General features: G+C 41.8%; 1 protein-coding gene across 1 annotated transcript in view; it reads right to left on the reverse strand.

Moving 5' to 3' along the window:
• Positions 1-11,437, reverse strand: part of xylt1 (xylosyltransferase I) — a 228,087-nt gene extending 216,650 nt beyond the window's left edge. The window contains exon 1 of the mRNA XM_048609661.1: positions 11,384-11,437. Coding sequence (XP_048465618.1) covers positions 11,384-11,437 — 54 coding nt within the window. The remainder of the gene's footprint in view (positions 1-11,383) is intronic.
• Positions 11,438-11,941: the final 504 nt, after the last annotated feature.

The following is an 11,941-nucleotide window of genomic DNA, read 5'->3' on the forward strand; positions in this document are numbered from 1 at the left end:
TGCAATATTCTCTCCACTATCTTTCATTGCAAAGTCACCAACAATCCATAGTTGAAATAGTTAAACAATCTGTGGCTTTCATAAAGGGTGCCCCAGTTTTACCACATACATGATGCCAAAAAAGTTACCCAGAAAATGGCTTCTAGATCTCAACACAACAAAGACAGATTGAAAACTCTTTACGTAACTGTCACAATATAGTCATTCCTACAAAGGAACCCCCCTGTGAAGTTTTTTGACAGTTACAATGAGTTAAAATTAAAATGACCCTCAAACATTTAGGGTTTAGTTAGTGAAGGAGTTTCATTTGTGTTATAATGGAGAGCAAGAATGAGAATTTATTAAAATCACTGTCAAATGGATTACGGACATAAGCATGAATGCAGAGATATTTTAATCCAAATGCAAAATATTATGATGATTTGTATAATTTTCAAGAATTAACAGCAGTAACAATGTTTATTAAAATTGGTCATTTCGAACAGGTCGACTGCAGTTATTTAAATGTTGGTAAAATTCACTGATTTTGAACTTTACTCACTCAAATCATCTGAATGCAACAGAACTGAATGAGTCCAACTCCCTCTGCCATTGCCCACGCTGATTTCCTTTTACTGATTAGTTGAAGGGAGTAAATGAAGTTGATTTGATTCTCAATGTGACAGTTGACAAGTACAGGTATTCACCCAGAAACAGAATTGAGAGATCATGGCACAGGACAGAGCTTTCAATCTATCATGAATGAGCCAACCCACTTACAGAAAAGTATACGGACTATTTTAAAAAAAGACATTTTGCCAAAGCTTTTCATCATCATGATATTCACAAATGTAAATTGTGAATGTGCCAAATGTAAAGTGAAACGTCATTTTTTTTTTACATACTGACTGAGAAGGGTGTGCTTACTGGTTGAAAAGTCATCTCAGTTTCGTGGAGAAGGCACTTGTGAGATGACAACTGACAATAAATGCTAAAATTTGTTAAATTTAAAGCAGGCAGGTTGACACTGATTAATCAGAGCATTGCCCCAGTCATCAACAAAAGTGTTACTTCCTCCATGGTGATGCCTTTATCAGAATCCACGTACCATCCAATAAACATTCTCTTCTCCCAAAGAGTCATACAACTGTACAGCACGGAAACAAACTCTTCGGTCCAACTCGTCCATGCTGACCAGATATCCTAAATTAATCTAGTCCCATTTGCCAGCATTTGGCCCATATCCCTCTAAACCCTTCCTATTCATGTACCCATCCAGATGCCTGTTAAATGTTGTAATTGTACCAGCCTCCACCACTTCCTCTGGCAGCTCATTCCAAACACGCACCACCCTCTGTGTGAAAAAGTTGCCCCTTAGGTCCCTTTTAAATCTTTCCCCTCTCACCTTAAACCCAGGCCCGCTAGCTCTGGATTCCCCCACCCTGGGGAAAAGACCTTGCTGTTCACCCTATCCATGCCCTTCGTGATTTTATAACTTCTGCTCCTTCTAACCCTGATGTTTTTGCGAATCCTGAGTGGAAGACGAAAACCTAAAAAATTTTCTTTTTGTCAGAAATATTCAAGTTCCGTACTACCAAATCACTAAAGGTACCAGGCTGCTTGTTTGGGCCACAAGAACCGGATTGCAAACAAAAGCAAAAACAAAATCATTAATCATAAGCTAATAAGACAAGTAACAAAAGTTTCACCTTAGATCACTGTCGAGTGAGGGAGAAGTGGGAATAAAACAGGGTCATGGGATATGCAAACCAAGTAAATTTAAGAACAAGACTTTATCATTATGTTCTACTCAGTTATCCACCTGGCTGTGGGTCAGATGCTTGGGGACGTCACAGCTAAGACAACCGGGAAAGATTATTAGAGTGGGATTGCAACTCAGCAAACAAGAGAGGGGACACAGCCTGCAGGCTGGTGAGGGATGGTTTGGGCAAGCACAAAAAATTGGGGCCATTTGTTTAATTTTGAACCTGCCAGCTGCCAAAGTGGACCCCTCATTGCCATCGAAAAATCTTGAGCTACGAGACTAAATCAGCCGGCCTCTCGAAGGTGGCCGGCATTGGGAACTCAACTGCGACAAAGGAACACTCGGCACTCTCCTGAGCGGTGCAAACCACAACAGTCCCAAAATCAAAGGTCAGTGTAACTTAATTGGCCAACAGCCCGAGCAGTCTATCTACCACGACATTATGTCGTAGAGTGTCAAACCTACAGAGGTATCGCAGCAATTCGCCAGGCTTATTTTGAGAGGAGATCCATCACTTCTCTGTGGGACCCACTACTATAAAAGGTCAATAGCACAGACCATCAAGTTCCCTTCTAAATCACATGTTATCCTGAAATGGACCAAGTATTGCCATTCATTCATTGCGGGTACTGCAAGATTCTGAAAATCCATAGTCCCCAAAGTGATTAGGTCAGCAGTTCATGGAGAAAGCCCCTACACTAGCTCCTCAGTGCAGGAAAAGAAAGATGGCCTAAACAGCCCGATGGCCTAAACATGGAATTCACCAGTTTTAAAATCTCCCCAACCCCGACCTCATCCCATGTCCAATCCTCTCTCTCATCCCTGCCTGCTTGACCTGACACAACCTGTCCATCTTTTCTCGTACCTATCCACCCCACCCATCCCACTGACCAATCCCCACCACTGCTGACCTGCACTCACCTATCACCATCCCACCTACCTTCCCCAGCCCCACCCCTCCTCTCTATTTAATTTCCAGCTCCCTTCCCCCCTCCCCATTTCTGAAGAAGGGTCCCGACCTGCTCCTCTGATGCTGCCTGGGCTGCTGTGTTCCTCCAGCTCCAAACTGTGTTATCTCTGACTCCAGAGTTCTTGCTATCTCTGAATGATTCAACGTGTTCTTTTTGAATTTGTATTACAGCAGTCCATCTTTTGTGGGCTGCTGCAGTATGTAACCAAGTTGACATATTTGCCTCTGAGCTGTAGTAAATGGATTTAATTACCCAAATGGTGCTATCAAGTCAGCTCTAAGATATTGGTCTGGCAAAATCAGATGAAAAGATCATAAAAGCATCAGTCGGTTCATTCAGGAGAGGGGGAAGAAAAGAGCCAATAAACGTGGAGCTGGAAAAGCACAGACGGTCAGAGGAGCAGGAAAGTCAACGTTTTGAGTTGGAACCTTTCATCAGGACTGGGGACTGGGGAATGGAAGAAGCCCAGAAATAAATAGAGGAGTGAGGGCTGAGGGGAGGGTGGGTGGGATGGAAATAGGTGGATTCAGGTACGGGCTTATTGTGGTTGGTCAGTGGGAAGGGTGGAGTGGATAGGTGAGTCAGAGATGGACAGGTTGGGGGTGGAGAGATTTTGACGCTGGTGAAGTCAATATTAAGGCCACCGGGCTGTAACCTCCCAAGGAGAAACATCAGGTGTTGTTCCTCCAGCTTACATTTGGTGTCACTCTGACAGTGGAGAAGGCCTGGGATGAACATGTCACCAGGGGAGTGGGAGGGGGAATTAAAACAGATGGTAACCGGAAGGTCAAGTTGGTTGGTGCGTGCAGAGCACAGATGTTCCACGAACCGGTCCCCGAGTCTGCGTTTGGTCTTGCCGATATAGAGGGGACCACATCAGGAGCAACGGATCCAACAGATCAGGTTGGATGAGTGCTGGAGAATCTCTGCCGGATCTGGAAGGATTGTTTGGGGCCTGGGACAGAGGTGAGGGGGGAGGTATAGGGACAGGTGTAGCACCTCTTGTGGTTGCAGGGAAAGGTACTGGGTGTGGTGGAGGGGGTTGGTGGGGAGTGTGGAGCTGACGAGGGAGTCACTGAGTGAACAGTCTTTGCGGAAAGCAGACAGGGGTGGGGAGGGGAATAACCTTTTGGTGGTGAGGTCTGATTGTAAGTGGCGGAAACGTCGGAGGATGATGCATTGGATTCAGAGGTTGGTGGGGTGGTACATGAGGACTAAGGCAACTCTCTTTTTATTATTTGGGGGGGGGAGGGGAGGGGTTTTGAGGGCAGAAGCACAGGAAATTGGGAAGGTGCTGTTCAGGGCATCGTTAATAACAAAGGAGGGAAAACTATGGTCCCTAAAGTAGGAGGATACTTGGGAAGCCCCCGAGTAGAATGCCTTATCCCAGGAGCAGTTGCAGCGGAGGCGGAGGAATTGAGAGTATGGGATAGCATTTTTGCAGGGGGTGGGGGAGGTGAGAGGAGGTGTAGTCAAGGTAATTGTGGGAGTCAGTGGGTTTGAAATGGATGTTGGTGGTGAGTCGGTTACCAGAGATGGAGACGGAGAGGTCCAGGAAGGGGAGGGAGGTGTCAGAAATGTCCCGGTGAATTTGAGGGGACCAGTTCGCAGAACACCTGCGCTCTGCATGCACTATCCAACTCTAGGTTCCAGTATCTGCAGTCCTCACTATTTCCAAGAGTGGGGAAGAAAACTTCAGTGTGCGTAGGAAAAAACATCTTATCTTTGGAATCAATCATTAAATGTGTCCAACTCCGAGAATGCACATTTGGGAAACATGCAGCATTTTCCCAAGGACGCAAATTTACAATAACTAGCTAATGAATCAGCAGTGACATGGAGAACATTTTTTTCATGAGCGTTGTGGTCTAGAAAGCATTGCCTGATGGGAACAGATTCAGTAATAATGCCAAAATGTAACTGGAAAAATGTTTGAAAGAGAAAAACTTTCAGGACTCTATCAAAAGGGCATGGGATTAAGAGTAATTGAGCAGCTCTTTACAGGAATTAACATCAACAAAAATAAAATTATTAGCTACTGATAAAATGTCACTGAAATACATTTCCAGGGTGTATGAGTAGGTATTTGGATCAACCATTAACTCAGTGATTTCGCTAATGAGGTTTGACATTAGTAATATGTAGATTAAAAATCACCTACAGTATAATATTGCTAAACAGAAGGTATAGATTTCAGTACTCTGTACTCTTCAGTTTCACTCAAAAATGCAAATGACTTAATATTCATGCTTTCAACCAAGAACATTTTATCAAAGCTTTTCTTTGTTATTTTGAAATGTCAAATAATTAACAATTTAATGAACAGTATTTCTCCTGAAATAATATGTTTCAGTTTCTATTAAAGGACACAGATTTGAAATCTTCACTGTATATATCTTAATGCATTTCACGGTTAATCACCTAAGCTGCTTTACAGTTTAATGTGGCTTACCATGGATTAGACTAGAAGTTAAGAAGATTTGCCTCCTAATACTTACCAGTATGAAAGATATTCCAGCCTTATGCCTCCATGGATGGCAATTTGCAATTTTGTCTCTGCTCAGACCAAAAGAAACAGCAGCATGTGTTGCTTTGGTATGTCAGTGAACTTTACATTACTTGCAAATATTTTGCAGGCACAAGTCAGATAATTATTGCTTTGGCAGTGTTGAAATATTAGCGAAAAGCAAAAAGAAGAAGTGTAGCCCATGTCCATAAGAAATACAATGTGCAGTTCCAATCAGTGGATTACTTTAGACCATCCCCTCACTGAAAATTGCTCAATAAAAGGCAGCAATGAATTGGGCATCACAAGGAGAAGCTATGGAAACTGGAAATATTTATTCTGGTTGGGGAGGGGGTAACATCATTGCAAGACAGCTATATTATTCAGAATCTTGAATATCTGAAGTAAATCTGTTCTAATAATACATTTGCCCAGAACACCAATTGGACAAGGGGCACACTCCAACGCTCAAGCAAAAGATAAACAGATTTAAAAGCCTGAATAACACTGGAGATGAACAGAAGAAACCGACTACTTCGGAAGACTACCCTGATATAGATTATAACAAGTACTTTCATTCATAAAAGTGCTTCCTACATAGGAAACGTTACTACCTGTTATACTGAAAAAGAAACTGACACAACAAATAACAAAATGGATACTGACTCACATAAAGCGCAACTTAAAAACATTTAAAACATGATCCATAAAGGTGGGTATTGAGGAGGATTTTAATGGGAGAAGGGCAGAGGGGTTTAGGGAGGAGGTTCAGCAGAGTTAGATGACAGAAAGCAGGGTCAGCTGAGGGAAGGAACAAAAACAAAGTTGCTGGAAAAGCTCAGCAGGTCCGGCAGCGTCTGTGAAGGAAAAGACAGCGTTAATGTTTCGGGTCCGGTGACCCTTCCTCAGAACCAGCTGAGGGAAGGTTTGCGTACGACTATGAAAGTTAGAGATGGTGGACAGAGATGGGCACAAAGGCTAGAGGGCAGTGCACAACACTTTGGGAAATAGGGGCCCAGCACAGATGACAAGACTTAGCACATGGTAGGAATGGTTGATGTTTGAGATGCTGGAGTTTATAAAGAGAGAAAAACAGAAAGGGCCGATAGGGACAATGGTGTAGAAAGTGTACCTAGAGGTGATGACATATAGGATCTTCTGATAATAGGATTAAGGTGGGTCTTGAGTAGTTTTGAAGCTGAATAAAATGAATATCATTGAGTCTGCTCTGATATTCAAGGCAATCACCCAATGCAAATATATCTTTCCTCAAAATGTGAAAACTAAATTCTCAGTAGAATTATTCCAAGATCTCTTTATACTTATACTCCAATCCCTTGTAGTAAAGACAAACATTCTATTTGCTTTCCTAATTGCTTACAGCATCTGTATGCAGCTTTGCTTTCTTTCTGCAAGAAATCCAGGACACTCTGAACATCAACGTTTACAAGTTTGACACCATGCGATGTACTATAAATCCTCATGAAGTCATTTCATTTTGACCTCACACTGTTAATGAGCTTATTATTTAAAAATAGTGTTAGGAGTTTTTTTTTAAAATGTTATTTTGCACTGGATCTAATATTGGATGTCACGGTCTGATCAGCAGCATTTTGGAGAGACTTCTCTGTATCGTTAAACCTGTAGCTTGCTGATCTTTCTGACTCCTCGCTGTGCATCTTCTGAGTCCTTGTTCATAGCAAGGATTCAAAAAAAGGTAAGAAACAAGACGAGGGGTAAATACATTTGGGGAGAGGATGAATCAGCAGCAACTGGGAGGATCGATAAGAGAGCAGGACGTGTGACACCAGGGGTGGAGGTGGAAGGAACCAACAGGCGGTTAGTAGAACAAGTCAGCATATTTCTTTCAAAATAACAGCATTTTTTAAAAATTAATTTCCACGTAAAGCACATTAGCAATGTACTTCAACCGGCAGGGTTGAATGTTCATATTCTTCACTGACAACGTGGGTCCTATAGAACCCACCTACACCTTTTATATTGGTCGTAATGAAAAAGTCTGGTTTGCTTAGCATTATTTCAACTTTTCAGGAAAGCAAAAAACACATTAAGCAAGCAATTACCGTATTCTACACGTCAATTCTTAAAGTGAACAGAACAGGATATCTTCATATTTTGCTCCATCCAACAACTGGTTGTCCAAACACTTCTCTCAATTTCTAAGTAGCCAGTGTTCAGCCCACAGCGTGCATTCCCATCTAATTTGGTATTGTCAGAAAATTTTGATACATGATTCTGTTGCTTTGTCTAAGCACTTAATATTAATCGTAAATTGCAGAGGCTCCAGCACTAAACCTTGCAGCTCTTCACTAAGCAGTCAACCAACTTGAAAATACCCCATTCATCCCTATCTTTACTTTCTGCCCATTAACCAATCCTCAGTTTGTATAATGTATCACACTTTCAACTCCAAGACTTTTCATCTTTTGTGGTACTTTATCAAATACGTTTTGGAAATCCAGGTGTACTACATCTGCTGGTTCAACTTTATCTATTCCACTAGATACATTCTCAAATAACTCCAATTACTTTGTCAAATATAATTTCCCATTTGGGGAATGTCGGTGTGCACAGCAGAAGGGGGCAAGTGAAACTTTGGGAGAATGCTCCTATGGCACAATAATTTCCTGACACTTTGGTTTTGCTTTTCAATCGGTGGTGGGGTCAGAAATGTGTCTCGAGGTGCTGATAAATGATAAGTTCTGATAAATGATAAGTGCTGGTATGCACAAGAGGCACATACATTAATGAAAATCATTTTTCTTTTATTTAGTTTTGAGAAAATTTTGATCTGAATGGTTTACTTGATCCCAATTTTACAAGTTAGTCAAATAGGACCAAAGCCATTGGTTCACTTCAGCCTGATCGGCTGGAAGAGTATTGGGATGGTCAATCATCCTTTGCAGCATGTGTCCCTGAAAATCCACCACACAGTTGCTACTGAATATCAGCACAAAGTGAAATTCTCAGTCAAAATCGGACCACGTCAGTTTGTGTAGAAAGAATACACAGGGCTGCAAATATGAACAAGAATTTCTGAAGAAGGGTCCTGACCCGAAACGTCAACTTTCCTGCTCCTCTGATGCTGCCTGGCATGCTGTGTTCTTCCAGTTTCACACTGTGTTATCTCTGCACCGGGAGTAACTCCTTTTCACAGCTAATACATTGCCAATGAGACCCCAGACAGATGATTCTTGTCACCAACTGTGGAGCTAGTAATACATGAGCAGCTGTGTGCCATTTCACTCATACTGCAAGGAACACCAGCAATTTTGCAACAGTTGATGTCTGATTAGAAGCAATTCATAAATAATTTTTGTAAGTTTAAGCAAGAATACTAATTGTTCCACAGCTAGATTACCACTCAACACCACAACAGAATGGGATGAGACACAAGGGAGATTGTTATGACTTTCTGTGCATCTATTTATTATGTACATCATTATTTATCATGACATCCTATCACAGGGAGGTTTCAAATAAAATACGCACAGCAACAAACTTTTGTAAATTAATTTGAATATCAAATTTATATTAAAATCTGAATCAAAAGTTTTCCCAGCATTTCTCTTGCCAGTCATCCAGCAAACTTGCATGGGACTCATGTCTGCATTCCCGTAACAATGGTGGCTTTTAATGCATATACGCAAACAGAATTTCATTAAAATCACATCTTCTCATCTCCAGAAAACATCTGAAAGTGCTTTCACACATATTGAATAAAAGCATGTGACAACTGTTGATCTGCGAATAAACTAAAAACCTGATTTGGGAAAACCTGTACACTTTACAAGGTGACCACTAGAACAAGGTTTTACAGCACACCTGGAAGAAGTTCTTTGGAAAACAGATTCCAAACCCATTCTACAAGTAGCTCGATAATCATGCCAACTTGCTAAGATCACATGTTCAGTTATAAACTTAAATTCATTTGTATTAGTAATTATGCTAAAAGCAGTTTGTAATAGTGATAAAGTCAGATGATCACAGTCATTGTGCCTCTTCATTCAAATATGAAACACAGGAAATAGTGAGGGCATTGAATGTGTTTGTAATATACAAGGGATTGTCAGACTTCTCAAAATCTCTGTAGCATATTTTGCATTATTGTAAAACACCAAACATTTTTCAAATTGTTGTTCAAATGATTTAATTATTGTCAGAACAAATGTGCATGTTGGTGTTTAACTATTTTCAGAGACATTATTGAGGAATGATAATAACGATTATTAAACCTGATGAGAATACTGTATTTGCGGCTTTATACTGCAATAGCTTTAAAAATCACTTCTGTAAGATCTTTCTGCACTCCTCTAACGGTAACTTTATTTCCTCATGTTAAATGACAGCGCTGTACTGGGTTAAATTGGTTTTCAGGACACTGACCTTTACTTGATAATTGAGATTAAGCAATTAGAGCCAATAAAAAGTGACAGAAAGTCTCCAACAAGGTTAGATGTTGAGTGATTGCACAGTAATGGCCTGAGCTGGGGGAAAAGACATCCAGTCAATTATTATGCAGGACTGTATCTCAGTGCAATGCCCTGGCAGAGTGACAGCACTAACCCTGGAGCTATTGCTGCCTCTGGTGCTTGCTCATCAAGCATCACCTAAAGCTTGGTTATACAATTCACTCAGCCTCAGGCCAACATCCCAGCACCATCTCAAATCTGATACTCGATATTGCCAGTAACATTAAATAGCTGCATTCATAATCAATAACACAAATAAAACAATGACCTTTCTTCAAAAGAGATCTTAAGATATGAAAATCCAGGTGCTCCTATTATTTCACCGTAACCAGAGGGAATTGAATTTAAGCTGAACGTGGAGGAATGCATAGCTTTAAACCCAACTGAAAACGCCAGCTCGCTACAGTCAGAGAATCCACTATGCAATCTGATTTATTAGAAACACAACTAACTATTTCGTTTATCGTAGAATAACTTATCATTCAAAAGTTAATTTTCTTCGCAATGTCACAAGTATCAAGCGGTCTCATCTTGCATGGATTGTTTTAATAGCCACTCATTCATTTCATATACATTTCCAATGGTTTACACAGCGAGATTTTTTTTAAACATTTAAAAATTTTCTTACACATGCAAGCTTATGAAATATCTGCCCGTAATTATATCCTAGTTAAATAGCCGATCTATTGAAAATATTTAAACAATCCACTGTATTAAAACAGCATGACAAATGGTTAAAATGCACAATGCTTTTTAGGTTTGAAGAAGAGAAAGCAGTCATTCTGTATGAATCCCTTCCACTGCTAAACTGCTCGCAACTTTTACTTGGTACTTATACACGACACGCCATTATTTTGGATTCAGATCTCCAGCTGATCTCTAAAACTTGCCGCCAAGGATCAACAAAAAAAACTCATGTGAAATATTCAGAGCAAGCTGCTGTGTGAAATAACAACTCAGAAATGGTGAAGATTTCCCTAAAACTCTCTCATTAGTTTAGCACAAGGCTCAGGGGTGATACATCCCAAAAAACAGCTGGAACAATCCCTTCACAACAATCACAAAATCATGCCCAGCTCTGCGATCTGCCTGCCACCATCCCAATGGCCTCAATTTCATTCCTGCTCTGACAGATCACAAATTTGCACTTCTAACTTCCACAGGCACCAACTGTAATTAAACACCACCTCCACCAAGGTCTCTTCAGCACTGAGAACAATTCCTGTCTGCACCCCAATCTGAACACGTCAGTCCCAGCTTTCTATCGTCCCCCGCCCCCCCCCCCCCCCCTCTCCGGCCAGAACAATCTCCTTCCACAGGAAAACCAGAGTGTTTGAAATGCCTAAACCCAGTTCCAGCTCTTCCCAAACGCACCAGAGCTTTCTCTCTATTGGGGACCATCTCCCTAACTCCCTGATAATATCTGAGCGTGCAGCAGCAGCTCTTGTTGCGAGTTTGCTCTGACTACACAGTGAAACACAGACTGATCACTGCAGCTGCTTCCGACAGATAGACATGAGAATGTGAATATTTCAGGCAGACTCAAAGACCAGCATCAGACTTCCTCTCCTCCCTTCGCTGATGGTACAGAATGAAATGCTGTTTCTCTGTCCGATAAACAGAGATCCCCCCCTCTACCCCCCACCTCCCCCAGCCCGAGATTGCATACAGGAGCTGCCACATTACAAAGCACAGGTAGAAACAGCCCGGGTGAGTTCCTCATTGTGATTCTGGAGTTCCTTTTTGGGAAGGGCCAGCCTGAACAACCCCCCCGGCCCCCCCCCCTCCTTCCCTTTCACTACATTGAACGGAGCATCTGTTTTTAAAATCTCAATCCAAAACAAAAAGCCCGAAAACCGTACTAGATTCTTAGTAAATCGCTGAGCCCTTGCTGGAGAGAAACGTTCCTACAAATCGCCATCTGCTCCCCGCAGCAGCACCACGCCCCCAGTCCCTCTCCGCTTTGTAGGGAGCTGGGTGAGAATGGTTTGTTTCCAGCCTGCACTAACTACACGCTCCGTGGGAATGTTCAGTTTGGCTTTAATTCCGCTGAAAACCCTGAGATGAGAGAACAGCATGCCGCTCATCAGCTCTCGTCCCCCAATTCCTTCAGAACTCGGGGCTGCGCTGCTTTCAACTCCATTCGCCTGAGAGATGTCAGACAGACAGAGTCTGTTTCTCTCCCCCATCCTCCGCAATGGGGGAGAGAAACAGGCTCTCACTGCTA

Source organism: Rhincodon typus, chromosome 21 (genome assembly GCF_021869965.1).
Source record: "Rhincodon typus isolate 14 chromosome 21, sRhiTyp1.1, whole genome shotgun sequence".
Lineage (NCBI taxonomy): Eukaryota > Metazoa > Chordata > Chondrichthyes > Orectolobiformes > Rhincodontidae > Rhincodon > Rhincodon typus.